Below are 16,516 nucleotides of genomic sequence, written 5' to 3' on the forward strand. Positions count from 1 at the left end.
CTAAGAAATTGTATTTGCTGCAGTACTAAAAGCACAAGACAGACTCTTTCATCTCAAACACCATTTAAAAGGCCTTGGTTTGTTTAATACATTAACAAAGAATATAATTTAATGTCATTTTGAGGCATAGAATAATTCTTATTTCAAAATGTTCAATAAGAACAATAATTGCCACAAAATGAATCTCTCCTTCTGATAAATCTTTAGAGAGAAACAGGAGAAAAGTCAATTTAAAGCTATACTTTGGAATTCATTCATCACAGCTGCATAATGAAACATGGAGTTTCTAAAATATTTATGGAAACTTTCATTATTTAAATATTTTCAGTGAGTTTTATTTTTCCCAAGGAGGAACTTACCTTTTTTCTTAAAAAAAAAAAAGTGTGTGTATATATGTATATGGCTAGAGACAGAGACAGAGATACATATACATGTAGGTATGTATATGTCTATAGATATAAACACATAGATAGCTTCCTCTCATACACACTTGGCAGGAATATAAACTGGTTCCACCCTTTAGAAGGCAATTAAGCATATATTAAATTTTTATAAGTTCATATTTTTGATTCAAAAATACAATATCTACTCACTCATGACTATACAGAAAGATTCAGCTATTAAGTATAGTTATCTTGGTATGGTTTATAGTAACAACAACAAAGACAGAATCTATCTAACAAGAGATGATCAGTCAATAAATTATGGCATTCCAAATCCTGGAATACCATGCAGCCATTAGAAATGATACTATAGAAGCACATTTGTTTACCTGGGACTATATTTAATAGTACACTATTAAGTGAAAACAAACCAATTTAAAATAGTAAGTATAGTATATTTTCACTTTTGTAAAAACATACATATTATACATAAAAATAACATTTAGGACATTAGAACTGAAAAAACAATTATCAAAATAAAATTAGTTGTGTATCAAAGCTGAGATAAGGAATTATTTTATATATGTGTGTTTATAATGTATGTATGTAATATGTATATAACAAATATATATACTTATACACACACACACACACACACACACAGATGATTTTCACAATTTCCCAATGAAAATAATTGGCCAAGGCTGCTTCTGTTTAGAAAGAAAACTACTATGTTAATTTTTAAAGTTGAATCCTTATATCCAGTTACCTTTCAAAAAAATCTATGAGACATGAAGTATATAGACAAAAGTTAAAAGCTTAAGATATTTTAAAAAGATACAGTTAATAAAACAAAACTCACCCAACAATCTCCCTAATTATATATTGAACCATATCATAAATAATGATTGTTTATTCCTTTTTACAAAGACAGCCTGCATTAGCCAGTCATTTTACCTCAACTGTATTTTCCGTAGGTCTTTTAAGCATGTTCAGAGGCTACATCAAGTGACTTTCTATAATAAAAATACCCACTGTGTTCTCACTCAGCTTGTTAAGAAATCAAAGAAAGAAATTAAGTTAGTTTGGCATGATTTGTTTTTGATGAACCCATGTTGCCTCCTAATTATCACATTATTTTCCTCCAGATGTTTGCAAATTGAGTGAGCACAGAGATTCTCTTTGTTGACATGCACCATGAAAGCCCTGGACAATAGACTATGTTTGAAAGCTTTTGAGTTACTGAGTTCGCTAGCATTTAAAATGGAGCTTGTCTGGCTGAAAAAACAAATATGTACATTCTTTAAAACACGACTATAATTATTAAAACTGGCTATGCAAAGGTAATAAGCTAATGATGAAAAAAACACTCTGAATCCTATACACTAAGGAAGACCCAGGATCAACTACTCTTAATCACCCAAACAAATAGAAGGTAGCAGTGGCATGAAAACTCAAACAAAAGATTATATAAACATAGATACACATGTATATAGCTACAGGTAAAACCACACATACATCTGTAATTTGGAAACACACTGATCATCTGTATTGTGGTTTATTTAGTTTATGCAGTTTCATCGCAGCATATAGTCTCCTGGTGCATAATTGAGACCTAACTTTGGGCAAGGTAAACAAAGAAATAAAGCTGCATTTTCCCCCAATACTTTTATCTGTTATCAGCAATAGCAGTGAGTGGACAAAACACTTGCCAAGACTGTTGACCTCTGTGTCTCTTTATCTACAAAGCAAGGTTAATGATACCAGACTGTGAAAAGGGTTTGATAAATGAATAAGACATACTGTGAAGACAGAATACTAACAAAATAAGTAGTAATCTAATATCAAAAAGTCAGTATATAAACATGGAATATTTTAAATATTCTCTTTGAACTGTAATAGAAGTGAAACCAAGAGTTGCTATAAGGCTGCAGAATTGATTGTTTTTTATAAGCTAAGAGATACAAACGCCTATTAATTTACTCTTGGCAAAATTGTCCAAGTCAATATTACTTTTGTAGATTTAATGTGATAGCACTAGAATGCTTATGAACTTACAAGGCAAGGAAAGTTTCCCTTTAGTGCCCCTGTAAGTCCTTACTTTAGCTCCCTTCCTCACAAATATTTTTGAGAGAATGACAAAGAAGCAGGGATTCACCAAAAATCCTTTATTGTAGCCAAATTCCCTGAGCTGGTTGATTATATCATTATAAATATTCAAAAGGAAAAACGAGAAAGAAGAAAGAAAGAAAGGAAGGGAGAAAAGGAGGATGGAAGAAAGAAATGGAAGGAAGAGAAAGGAAAGGGAAGGGAAAGGAAGAGAAAGAAAATAAAGAATAGAAACTCAAACAATGAACATGCCTATAAAATTAACTTCACATACCTACCTACCCTTGTAACACCCTGGATTTCCAGGGAGTCATTCTTGATACTCTTTATTATCTTGAAAACTTCAAGAAATGCACAGTTTTGAAATGTTTGTAAGTGCATCTGGCTTATTCTGAAATCACATTTTCTTCCAGAGTTACATGTGTGCTGGGAACTTCCAGACACTACAAAATAACTCTCTATGTTACTACAGACATTGTAGTACTCAGTCAAACAACAAAGCCCTGCTGGGAAGCAGATGCTGAGTGGTTGGTTAGCTGCATCTACAAGCTAACCAAGGCTCCCATCATCACTGCACCATGAATTTGATGTAAATTCAATTCAATTATAAATTCCAGCATATTATGTGACCACTTGGAATGTTGAAAACATATTTGTTAAATGTGCTACAAGGATTCACTGCCCAGAACATATTCTTAATTTTAATTTCCCTTTTTCAGTATCTTCCTTCACAAAGCCCCACCAAGCATGTAGGATACTCATACTGAATCCTGGTGACTCAGACCCCTCCACTGTGATTCCTTCAACTGATCACTACTAATAGTGATCCACCATGCCTACCAGGTTGCCTTCTTTCCTCTGTCAAGATTCTTGTTTTGTCCATGTCTTTAGAGGTGATTTGTGTAGAGTGGTTGTCCCTCCCACATAACACATTTATTTTTTAAGATACTTTCTGAAGACACAATGATTTAACCCAAAAGAATATGGGAGGAACGGCAAGTCCTTGGGCTAGCTGGAAAAGAGAGATCTGAGGTAAGAGGGACCTCACAGAACCCACCAAATTACATCATGTAGATAACTGTCTGGTCTTTGGTTAAAAAGTTATAAGACATATGATCCAGCAATCCCACTCCTGGGCGTATATCCAGAGGGAACTCTAATTCGAAAAGATACATGCACCCCAATGTTCATAGCAGTTCTATATACAATAGCCAAGACATGGAAGTACCCTAAATGTCCATCACCAGATGACTAGAGAAAGAAGCTGTGGTATATTTATTCAACAGAATACTACTCAGCCATAAAACATAATAAAATAATGCCAATTTTAGCAACATGGATGGACCTAGACATTGTCATTCTAAGTAAGCCAGAAAGAGAAAGAAAAACACTACATGATATCACCTATATGTGGAATCTAAAAAAAGAAAAAAAGAGGACACTAATGAATTCATCTACAAAACAGAAACAGACTCATGGATGCAGTAAACAATCTTATGGTTACTCGGGGGAAGGAGATGGAAACGGATACATTTGGAACTTTGAGATTTACAAATGTTAGCCATTATATATAAAAATAGATATTTTAAAAAATTTCTCTGTATAGCACAGGGAACTATGTTCAATATCTTGTAATAATCTTTAATGAAAAAGAAAATGGAAACAAATATATGTATGTATATGAATGACTGGGACTTTGTGCTGTACACCAGAAATTGATACGTTGTAACTAACTATACTTCACTTTTTAGAAAAGTTATAAGCTATAGGGCCTGTACTCCTTCTAACACATCAAGGGTGATGTAATCATGGGAATGAATATTTAGAAATAGACATTAATAGATTTTTTAGAAGTGGAAAGAATGTTTATAGGTGTATAAAATGGCACTGAAATGAAAATTCCTGCCTAATTCAACCTTCTTGTACCATGGAGAGTGCCTGGATTACATACAGCTGTGTATGTCAAGCTATGCTTTGGTTCATAGATAAGCACTCAGTTCTTTTCAGAAAGTTCAGAGAGAAATATTTGCCATCTTCTTTAATTAGAATCCTCTCTCTTAATGCTGACAACCAAATGTGAAACTGCAACCATACTGTCTCAAAAAGGCTATAAAGTTCAGTTATTTCTGTTAGCTATATTAAAATGAAATGTTATGATTTCCTCAAAGCTATCATTCCAGCAAGCAAATAAATCAAAATTAAACTTCAAGACTCTTGTCATGTCCAACAGCAGTACTTCTAAATCAAACAAGTAAATGTTAATAATGCAACACCTTCTTCACCAAGGAACTTGAAAGCCTGAATGGCAAAAACAACCATCCTCATTTACTTTAGCTGCAAAAATGTTTTTCCCTTACCTAGCATAAAGTAAAAGACAAAGATAGTTTTCCCCTAGAAATTCAAAATCAGAAAATTACAGTCCCTGTTATGATGAATTAATAGAAAAAAATAGCTCTGAGAGCTTGGCAGAAAGTAATATTGAAATTGTATCATGTTGAGCTCATTCTTTGCTCACATAAAATTATGAGACCACTAAAATCTAGGTACACGATGGAGGATTACACAGGTGATAAGGATTTTCCTTTGTAATATTAGTTCAAAGATAACGGTCCAAAAATCAATAATAACATAACTTGGACAATGAAACATCTTTGCCCTTCAGCCCTGCTGAGAGTATCTCAAAGTACTGCAAAGTCACGATCATAGTCTCTTTCCCCCTCACAAGACCTCTTTGCATGTCACCAGCTTTTTGTTATTTGAGGCAATTCCATGAATAACTAAGGCTTGTGTTTCTCTTCCTTCTTCCTCTGGAGCATTGACAATTGTTTAAACTGTTTACTAATTGTTATATTCTCCTTCTATACTGACTAGAGAAGAACTGTAAAGTCCTTATTGATAATGCCTGCCCTAGTTTTACAGTAAAAGGTTGAAGAAACATCAAAAATGATGTTTTTGGTTTTCTTCTTTTTTCTTTCTTAGTTGCTTGAGTATATTGCATTTCTAAGCTTTTCATGGCTTAGTGAGTATGGACATCAACTGAACCTAGAAAGACTGGAAACCCTGAGATGTATCTTAAGACTGATGTATGATTAAATTATGTATATATAATTATACATAAATAAATGTAAATAAGATAATATAGAATTAATAAAATGAAATATACATATGTATATATTTCTCTGGCTCTCATTTTAATGCTTTGCCTAGTTATACAAGTGATTTTTTAAATGTGATCCAGAACTCCCCTAGTATAACTGTCAATCATACAATATGACTCATTGGATTTATGTATAAATTATTAAAATTATTTGTAATCGTTTGCCAGTCATATCACATCAAAGACAGATTTTTATTTGGGGTTCATTTTACCTAAAGTTCGCGGTAGCTTTTTGGTGGGGTAGTTTTGTCATTAGTGACGTGTAATGCGTGAAAAACTTTAAAGTGGCATATCAAAAAGGCCAAACCCCCATACATTTTAAAGGTACAAAAGTGGCTTTTTCACTGGGATAACTTATTCCAGTTTCTGTATTTTAATTCTACCTCTCTCTACTGTCTCATAGTTATAGAAGGTAGAAGTCCCAAATCAAGGTGTTGGCAGGACCATATTCCCTCTGATACTCGGGTAGAATCCTCCTTACACCTTCATAGTTTCTGGTGTCACTGTCAAAGCACTCTTTGTCTTGCAGTTGTATCACTCCAATCTTTGCTTCTGTCACATGGCATTCTCCCTGTGCCTCTTCTCCTCTTATAAGTACACTAGTCATACTGGATTAAGGATTCACTCTATTCTAGTAGGGCTCTGTCTTAATTTATATCAGCAAAGACCCTAGTTCTAAATAAGGTTGCATCACAAGTACCAAGAGTTAGGACCTCAGCATATCTTTTGGGGAACACAATTCAACCCACAAGAGTATCTCATAAAGGAACAGCCAACTATAAATAAAATAAAGTTGTCTAGCAAAATATTCCCAAAGTGTAGTGTCAATACCATTGCACCTAGGTATATGGAATATTCTAAGTATTTTGCTGAAGGATTTATTGGCGAGTTTTGAAAGAGAAGAGCCAAGGTTATTACCAGAGCAAACTGAGTTCTTGTCTTCTTAGGCCATTCTCCTAACAATATGTTGCAGAAGTCTACTGCATTAATAATCAAGGGCAAAATGTGGTATGTGGTAATTATACTGATAACATGATCAGCTAATGAAGTTCATTAGTCTAGTTGATGGAAACAGGGATTTATTGACTTTTTTATTTGTCACTGGTAAATGAGTGCTGTATAGAGAGACATCATCTAGGCAAAGTATGGTATGAAAGAAAATGCATTCTTTCAGCATCTCATTGGTCTTAATTAAATTGTGCTTTTAACTCATTCAAGCTAAAATTATCCAGAGCATGTAAAATTAAAATACCTATTTAAGCAATAATACATACAAGTACTGTATTAATTACAGACACTCCAATCATTTTTACTGAATTTAAAATGAGCCAATGTGATTTCATACTGCTTAGGTTCAAACTTCTTTGAATTAATTTTATTAATATTTATTTTACTCTTTAACTTCTTGGTCCCAGAACAAACCAGAATCAAAGCCCCATGTAAGTGTTCAATAAAATATGTCTCCAGATTATTAAATTTACTTAAAATAGATTATATCCAAAAAATACTGGAAAATACACAATCATTAAAAGTAGCATTCTATTTCTCAAGATAGAAAAATATCTAAAAAAGAGAAAGCAGATCTTCTTCAATATTCCAAGAACCTTCATGTTCTCAAGTCATTACAACTTCCTACCAGCTCTATAACCTCATAGGTTCTTCAAATATTGTCATCAGTATCACATCTTGATTTACATGTACTATTCTATATATATTCACCAATCAATACTTAGACTTGAACTAAGGACCCTATGTCAATATTTCAAGTTTATAATATAATAGAGCCAATTCATTTAACAAGCTTTTGAAAACACTGAGTGTGAGAGGACAACAGTCCTGTACTTCGGCCTATTACAAAAAAAGGGTCAAAAACCATGTCTTAGCTTCCAATGCCTGGCAGGGATTTTATGTTGTGCTCTTCCCAGACTGTTTTCTTGATTCCCATTATGTTGTTAGCTCAGCAGAGGAAAGAGACAGTTTAAAAAATGTCACAGTGGGAAGTATTTTAATATTGAGTGGTAAATCCCCAGAGGCAGAGGCAAATGCAAAATATATCCACATTGTTAACAGTGCCTTTGAAGCAGGGACAAGATTGTTAAAATAAGTGACTTGTATTCTTTCCTTTCCTTGAAGTTGTTTGTGGTTTGGGGTTGTTTGGAGGTGGGGAAAAGAAAAAATATTTTCCTTAAAAGTAATTCTTTTGTATTTTTATATATTTTATGTTGTATCACAGAATATAAAAGCTTTCCGTCTCATGTCCTGTCTATACTTCCTGAAATTAATGAAGTAAAAGAGACACAGAACAAACAGTGATGTTAAATTGAGTATTAAACACCTCAAAAGGTAAGCTTGTCTGTTATACAGTGTTTATTATTGTAGGTCATTGTTATCCCTCCCGCCACAGGAAATCACCAAGAACTATTTTTACATATCAGACACAGAAAGAATTATAAATATTCAAAGATGATCTAATTAATGTTCTAGAATGGCAGATTCTGTCTTTCAAGGGAAAAAGCATGGCCTCATTTTATGCACTGTATTGAAGAAAATAACACAGGTATCCCAAACTGTAGTCTCTGGAGATTAAAATCAAGAATGGGTACTTTTACAGAGCTGGAAGTAAAGATACCAAGATCTTCTGAAACTTTCACACATCCCTTTCTGATGTTTTTGATGCACTTCCTTCCTATCTCATTTGATTGTTATTGTCCTCTCTCCGAAAGATTTAACTTATCTATTTTCAAAAGTGTTTAGGTTTCCGGTATCCATTGTAACTCCTTTGTGGGCAAGATTGGTATTTTGATCTCTGACGCTGAACATCTGCAAACTAAATTTATATGCATGGTAATGACACACAATCATAAAGGACATGAAATAATCTGTCTGTGTTACAACAGATGTCAATTTTTGTTACTTGTTATTACTAAAAGGGGAAATGGAGCTCCTCTCTGTGACAAGTAATGCTGCTTCTAATTCCTAGCAATAAATGCACCTAGAATATGTGCAGAAGTGGCACTCAGCCTGAATATCCATCACTGTTTTGATTGTTTGAAATGCATCTGGTCCCTTTGAGTATATTTACTGTGATTACCCAGTTCAAGCCTTTTCACACTATTGTATGTGTCATCAAATGACAGTAATGAAAAAAACTGCAAAGTTTTAGGACTTTGCCATCTGTTGAGTATTAGCCTTTGCCATTCCCCAACTGGCATTTCAGTGAGCCAAAATTACACAGAAGCTACCCAACAATACTGCATTTTTATATCACCTTTCATTCTCCATACACCAAAGATAAGGCATTCCTTAAACAGTCCTACTAGAATCTAGTAATTAAAAATGAATCTGAATAAACTCACTTGATGTGATTCCAAACGTTAAAGCACAACTATAAAGTCCTAGAAATAAATATGGCATATGCTATGCAGTTCCAAGACTTAGCAGTGATACGTAATGTGACACTTAAGCATCAATCTAAAATGGTAAAAAAATCACAAGTATGTTATTATTTCCATGTTATTTAAATTATTTGGAATGAACCTCTATACCTGTTTTATGTAACGAGTAAATAAGGGGTAAGTTTATTTTAGGCTACAGACTTCTAATTTATCGGGATGCCAGCATTTTCACCATCCACAAATTTGTTAGGAATTGGTATTCACAAATTCAAAGACTGATATTGATTATGCTATTGTCAGCAGTAGTCCATTACATACTAGAGCCTGAGTATAACATCTTCTTTTAAAAAGTATTCAGTATCAATTCTAATCACAAATATGGGGTAGATAGGTAGATAAATACATAGGTAGGTAGGTAGGTAGATAGATAGATAGATAAAATATTAGAGATTCCAAAATGCAAAGGAAAAACAATGAACACAAAGCTCAAACTTTGAAAGTTATGTTTTTCAGTATTGTTGGTTTCAAAGCCCTTTTTGCATAAGTCAATTTTAAACAGACATCTGTGAGAGAAAAGCAGTCTTCTATGGAAAGGAAAAAGGTAATTACATAGTAAGAAAGCAAGAACAGTGCAACTAAAGAAAAAATGCAGATGAAAATTTCTCTAATTGCAACATCTCATACTCCATTTGTACCCCTCTGAGAGTGCTCTTCAGTTTGGGTATATTGTAAGCACTCAAGAAATACTTGTAGAATATAGCTGGAAATTAAAGGACCAGGCTACATTAGAAACAGTTGAGGAGAATGTTGAATCAACAGACATTTAAAAAAATACATGATGTTTTATAACTACTGAATACAAATCTCTCCTCATTACATAGAATGTAGAATTTATTAAACGATCTTAACCAAGAAAATACCAACAACATTGAGGCCAGATTCCAGTTCAGTTTTTAGAAGAAGGTATAGAACCACTCACACTATTTTCATTTGTTTCTCAATTACATGCACTTTGGCTAATACAACATAGCACTACCGTCGCTGCATTTGTCCCATGAGAGAACGATAATTTGGGACATTTATTTTAAAGAATGTAAAATAAGAGATTTCAATAAGAATTTTTTTTCAGACAGATGTAGAGACTAACTTTTCTTGATTAGTTTTTCAGAAAATAAATGAGAAAAGAATGATAAATAACGGAAAAATATAACCAGGTGTGATTTTTTTTTAATTAAAAGAAAAGCCCAACAAACAAAGGAAAAGGGACTGAAGAAACTGAACATTGTGATAGAAAATAAGATGTACCTGCTCCTATTAGGATCCTAGAAAGAGTGAGAAAAGTATGTACCTTTCAATGTCACGTAGAGGGCAATCAAAAAAAAGTAAAATCATTTCTTATCCAAAAGTAGACTTGGAAAGATAATTCTAACCATAATAGGTAAACCCTGAAAAAGTACCATGAATTGTGGAAGAGCTGAGCAAATGACAAAAATGACCAATAAAACCCAAAATAATGAAGGCAGACTTCAGTGGTCTTAAGTAAATGGGTGGTACTTTGCCTGGAGTGTAGCTGATGACACAATTTATTGATCCAACCTTAATGATGATGTGGCCAGCTGAACAGAAAACAAAAATAGTAAGAGCAATAATGTCTCAAAAGTTTATAGTGGCTACTGAGGTCACTAAGAACACACTGTAACACCCACTGCTGCCTGGAATAATGTTTACTTACTGTATTTCTATGCAAAATGCTTTATACTCCTGAATAAGCTTCAAAGTAATGAGCTTATTTCCTTTGAAAATGTTCCAAACAATTTGGACAAGTCATAGCCATTTGGTATTTGACTTGTGCCTGCTCTTATTTGTGGTCAATAACAAATAATTCAATTCAACCAATATCTCTTAGGCATTACCATGTTCTAGGCACCATGCTAGCAGCTGCAAATGACACAAGGGTAAATGGGACTCAAATATTGTTGAGTCTGTACCATTTTTATCCCCAACCAACAGGAACATGATGTTGGAGCTATGAAGGTGGCCCCTGTCCTTATTTGGATTACAGGAGAGTAGAACAAACTGACATTAAACAAGTCATCACAACAAACTATGAGAATGACAATCCCCTCCCTCCAGACTTAAAATCGAATGGACAAAGCAGGCATGCAAACTTAGTGCTAAGGTAAGGCTGACTGAGATGCTTAATAGAGAGAAATGAGTTGTGAAACTGAGTGAAGCAGGGCATTAATTCTAACTGAGGACACTTGGAAGGAAGGAGGATTTGAACAGGCTCAGCAAGATGAATAATGATGGGGGAAGGGCACTTGGGACAAAGGGACCAAGTACCCAAAGCAGCACCTATTCAAATGGCAGAGAGCAGAGGATGGATCAGAACGCTTCAGGGAGACAGTCAGAAAGCCGTGAAGGGTCTTCAAAGTCAAGCCAAGCAACCCGAGACTATTCTACAGGCAAAGGAACACAAATAAAGCTTTCTAAATTAATCAATAATGTGATCAGATCTCTGGTTCAAAAAGAAAATTTTGGAAAGCATTTGCAGACCAACTGAAAAAGCTATTTTAAGTACAGAGAAAAATAGCTAAAAGAACATATATCAAAATATTCACAAAAGTGGTAATTCTGAATGATTAACAACTAATTACCCCTTTGCTTCCTGATATTTTCTGAATGTTTTACAGTGAACATGAATGGTGTTTGTATTTTTAAAAGCAAGTTGTATACTTTCTTGGTAGACTATATCCATCAATATAAGAGTACTATTATTACTATTACATAAGTATAATGAGTTGGAGGCAAAAACAAAAACAAAAACGCTAAAGCCATGTAAGTATTTAACTTTCAGTATTAATTAAGCCAAACTATAGCCATTGGTCTTTGGTCAGGACTTTTACTGAAACTGATGTAAAGCCAAATATTTCCAGCAGCCAGCAAATGATGGCATTTTCCAGAATATCCTGCAGTCTGGTCCTAGAATAGCACTGTGGCTCCTTGAGTTACAGGAAGAAGAACCAGTTGGATCACAAATCTGGGAAGTGAAGGAGTTTCTCATCACAAAGCAGGAAGCACAGATAAGCACAAGGGCACACTGACTTCCTGGGTTTTAGGAAATCAAATCATCATAATATATTCCAGGGTAATAATGTCCCTTTAAAGGACTCAGTCTCCATTTTTAGTACAAGGCAATCTAGATATATCATAGGTGAAGACAAAGATCAGCATTACTTACCTTTCCTAGTACAGTATTACTTACTCTCTACTTGGAGGGGAAAAGGAAAACAGTAAAGGGACTTGTGAGAGGTATCCCGAGGAATGGGTTTCCACACTGAGAACTTTGGTAACTTCAGGTCACTGAATACACCACTCTGGTAACATTATTTTAGTTCTTTTCCCTTAATGTTCTAGAAGTAATTTTGAAAAAAATAATTCTTCTTTTTATATCCTCTCAGTCTGGTTCCTCTATGACCTAACATCATATTTGATTAAAATTCATATACTGAAAAAGAGGTTTGATTATTTTTTAAAGTGAGATTAAAAAAGAAGAAAAAGAAACACTCAAAGGCAAAGAGGAAGAAAGATGGTAACATGACATAAGCTTCAGAAAAGTATGATTACTGTATGGGAAAAAAATATACGTACACACTTTTCCTTTAAGAAATGGAATATTTGCATTTGTATGGAGTCTCCTGAAGAGAATAAAAGCTGTACATTTATATTATGCAATAAAATTTGAATATTCTTCTCTAACAAAAGGTCACACATAAATCATAAGTAGAGTGGAGAAAAGATTCCATAAAGGGAAGTGGCTTAAATTTCAGGACTTCGGTCTGGTCAGTCAGTCCATATAATCCACAAATCTGCTCTCAACATCTGTGTCTGGTCAGTCCACCCCACCCTGGGCAGAAAGAGCCTAAAAGTAGCTGCAGGTCCAGTCAGCAGGGTCTGCAAGCCTGTTTAGGTCAGAACAATGGATCTCGAACCTGTCAAGTGAATGGCATAGGAAGGCAATCTAAAGCCCAGTAACCAGGCCTAAACAGATCAGAAAGGAGAGCCAACACCACAAGAAGCCAAGTGGGTCAAGTACTACATGAGCTGAAGCATAAAGAGGAAATACACTGAGCCTTGCAAAATCCCCTGAGCTGGTTTCTAAATCAGCTGTTTACATCATTTCCCTCAATCACTGGCATGGATTTACTAGGATCCATTAAAAGAGCCGACATAGATAAAAAAAAAAAATAGGCAGAGGCCCCAGGTCAAGAATGTACCAGCGTATTGCAATTGACATTTTCCCAATGATTACTGAATGAATAAATGAAGCCAACTATTAACTTGAAGACCAAGATCATACAAACACATAATTTCTTAGTAAGAGATTTGCAGATGTTCGAAAATACGCTCCACTATGCCACTTTCTCCCTTTCAACTAATATTCCCCATGGATATTTCTCATTCCCTCACTCCTTTGTTCTTTCATTTCTTAAGCTCTTTCTTCAAAATTAACCTATCCTAGTAACTGCTTCATTATTATAATATGAATAAATGATACATAAATAATCATTAAAACTGGAAATTCTATTTATTAATAAACTAACACCAACAACCCTCTCTCCCAAAAAAGATCCCTACCATATGAGGCTCAGATGGGCCAACTAGATATAATAAGGTTGGTTACACACCATTACCAGGTGCTATTACCTGCTCCACTCACAATAGCCTACAGAACTAGTTGAGTAAACTAGGTCTTGATCTCTAACTGTAGAGATGGAAATGACTGAACTTAGTATCTGACAGGCAGATGAGAGAGGAAGGCATTCAAGGCAGAAAGACAAATAGGTGCAAATATTTGCTTGTCAAATAGGTGAAAAGGTGATCCTGAGTTAGAGGGCAGAAAGACATGGAATGGCAGATGTAGGCAGGTACCAGACCATGGTAGGTGTTACATACTAAGACAGGGATCTCAGGCTTTATTGTGTGTGTGGGCAGGGGAGCAATGTAACACTATGGTACTTGACAAGCAGGATGAAACTAGTGAGTTACAAAGCTTACTCTGGTAGCATTATGGAGAACAGGACAAAAATGAATGGGACAGGAAGAAAAGTACAACAGGCAAGAGAAGAATTCTGAAGGCCAGGACAAAAGCAGCGGCAGGGCATGGGTAAGAAGAGGAAATCCTAGAGGGTAACCACGCTTGTGACCACCATGGCATTCCCTCAGCCCAAATGCCGAACTCCAAGCTGCCTGTAAAAGGTCTTCTCACTCTCAACGTTCAGCTCAAAGTTTTCTTCTTCCCTGAAGTCACCTCTTTGAGAACTGTTCCTTTGTTCTCCCACAGACTTTTGTTTGCTCCTCTGTAACATTTGATTTATTCTGCTCTGTATCCGAGTTAGCAGTTTATATGTGTACAGCCTCCATCACACCACGAACTCCTTGAAAGAGGGTCCTTCACTAATTCACCCAGTTACTCCTCTTCACCCAAGAACATCTAGCACGGTGCCTCGCAACATAATAGTTTGGATGAATAAATAAAGCAATTAAAATGCCTTAAAGAAACACTTTGCTGGTTTTTTACATTGCTATAGAGATAACCAAATGCCAGAGCCAAGAGCAGACATAAAATGATACATAGCAATTGGGCTAGCTTTAGAAGATCCAGACTCAGCTACAGAGAAAAAGAGAGTAACTGCTGCAACATGAGATATTTCTTGGTAAGCACTGATACTTGTGTCTTTCTCAAAGTACTTCTCAGTGCATTTCCTGCAAATCATGACAATAGGAACAGAGATTCAAGGGCGTTTTATTTGTAAACTGCAAAAAAAATAAAAAAATAAAAAAAATACTGGCATCATACAAAGATACTTGTGACTCACTGCAAAAAAATTTTTTTTACCTTTCCACTCCCTCCATTCCAACATTAAAATAGAGAAAGAAAATTCCCTGGTTAGGAATAAACACAAGCCCTTAGAGCTCCAGAAAAGTCTAGGTATGAGGGAAAGGGGAAAAAGTGGCAAAGATAACAGCTTCTCTTTTTAAATTACAACTCCACCACCAACGAAGGGAACCATGCCTATTTTCCCCAGTAGTAACCCAAGAGGAGATTGAATACTAAGTTATTCATTAACAACTTATCAGGCATTTTGGATCTCATAATTGAGAAGGGGTGAAACACAAAAGGAGATCCATTTACGGCTACCGGCTTCCTAAGAATTCCTCAGTATTAACACTACTCCTCCTAAATCCCTTTGAGGTTAGCTGTTTAGATGCTGAGAGAAAATAATTGAACAATTTCATGGTGACATTAAACAGCAGCTCATAATTGACCTCAATATGAATAGCAATAAAGATGGAGAGAATGACATATGCTCTATACAGTGAGTGTGGGCAGGATTCAAATCCTAATGCCTTTAACTCCAGCAAGGAAGGAATGCATGAAAAAACTGCTTAATAATTATCCAAAGCCTATTTGCTTTCTATCTCAGAGCTGGACATTTTCATATCACCTCTGCTAATTGACTGCACTGAGATGATAGGATCACTGTCTGCAGCAAAAGAACTCTCAGAGTTGCATTGATCCAGGAATTGACCAATTTGGTAATGCCACTAGTTTCCTAAAAGGGTATTTCAATTGGCCAAACCAAAGTGAAGTGTTGTGCAATTTTCTGTATAATCAGCATTAACAGCAGCTAAAGAAGGACTAGCTTCAACTAGGAAGGCATGGTGTCAAATATAAAGGTTATAGCTACTACTCACCCCTCCCTGGACCCTCCGTTTATATTTTGGATCTGACTGTAGGAGCAGCGCTGGAGGCATTTACTCAGACTGTTTCCATTCTTCCTTAAACAGCTCTGAAGTCTGAATGTGCAAATAAAGAGAGGCTGTTTGGTTTTCAATACTGGGTCCCCTGAGTATCTGTCCCCACAAAATAGATCATTCAGAGTCAGTAGAGTAGCCCCCCTTATCCAGGGGGAATACACTCTGAGATCCCCAGTGGATGGCTGAATCTGCAGATAATACTGAATGTCCTATATACTATTTTTTGTATACATACATACCTATGATAGAGTTTACTTTATAAATTAGGCACAATAAAAGATTAACAACAATAACTAATAATAAAATAGAACAATTATAGCAATATACTATAATAAGTTACATATATATAGTTTCTCTCCCTCTCTCTCAAATATCACATTGTACAAATTCAATGCCTTTTCCATCTTAACTAAGCACTTAGCATGCACTGTGGCTATAATGTCTGCAGTCTGAGGTGCGACAGCAAAACTAGCATAAATTTCCTTTTCCTTCTTCATCATTTCAGCATAGAAGATTCTTCCTTGCTGCAGATCTTGGCAACCTCAGCATACAATTTTTTTCTTATTAAGTCAAGAACTTTCACCTTTTCACTCAAAGGAAGCACTTTAAGCTGCTCTTTGGTATATTCGAATTGCCAGCATCACTACTTT

At 35.1% G+C, this 16,516-nt stretch overlaps 1 protein-coding gene across 11 annotated transcripts in view; it reads right to left on the minus strand.

Annotated features, from left to right (window-relative positions):
* NXPH1 (neurexophilin 1) overlaps positions 1 to 16,516 on the minus strand; it is a 908,922-nt gene that overhangs the window by 642,791 nt on the left and 249,615 nt on the right. For 9 of the 11 annotated variants that reach the window (XR_012074464.1, XR_012074465.1, XR_012074467.1 and 6 more), the window contains exon 1: positions 15,804 to 15,884. The exons of the other annotated variants lie outside the window; for them this stretch is intronic. Coding sequence is in view for 1 of the 9 variants with exons in the window: in XM_072964921.1 (XP_072821022.1) it covers positions 15,804 to 15,863 (60 nt within the window). In the remaining 8 variants the exon portion in view is untranslated. Of the gene's footprint in view, positions 1 to 15,803; positions 15,885 to 16,516 lie in introns of those variants that run through there. 11 annotated transcript variants of the gene reach the window in all.

The sequence above is a fragment of the Vicugna pacos genome, chromosome 7, assembly GCF_048564905.1.
Source record: "Vicugna pacos chromosome 7, VicPac4, whole genome shotgun sequence".
Taxonomy (NCBI): Eukaryota; Metazoa; Chordata; class Mammalia; order Artiodactyla; family Camelidae; genus Vicugna; species Vicugna pacos.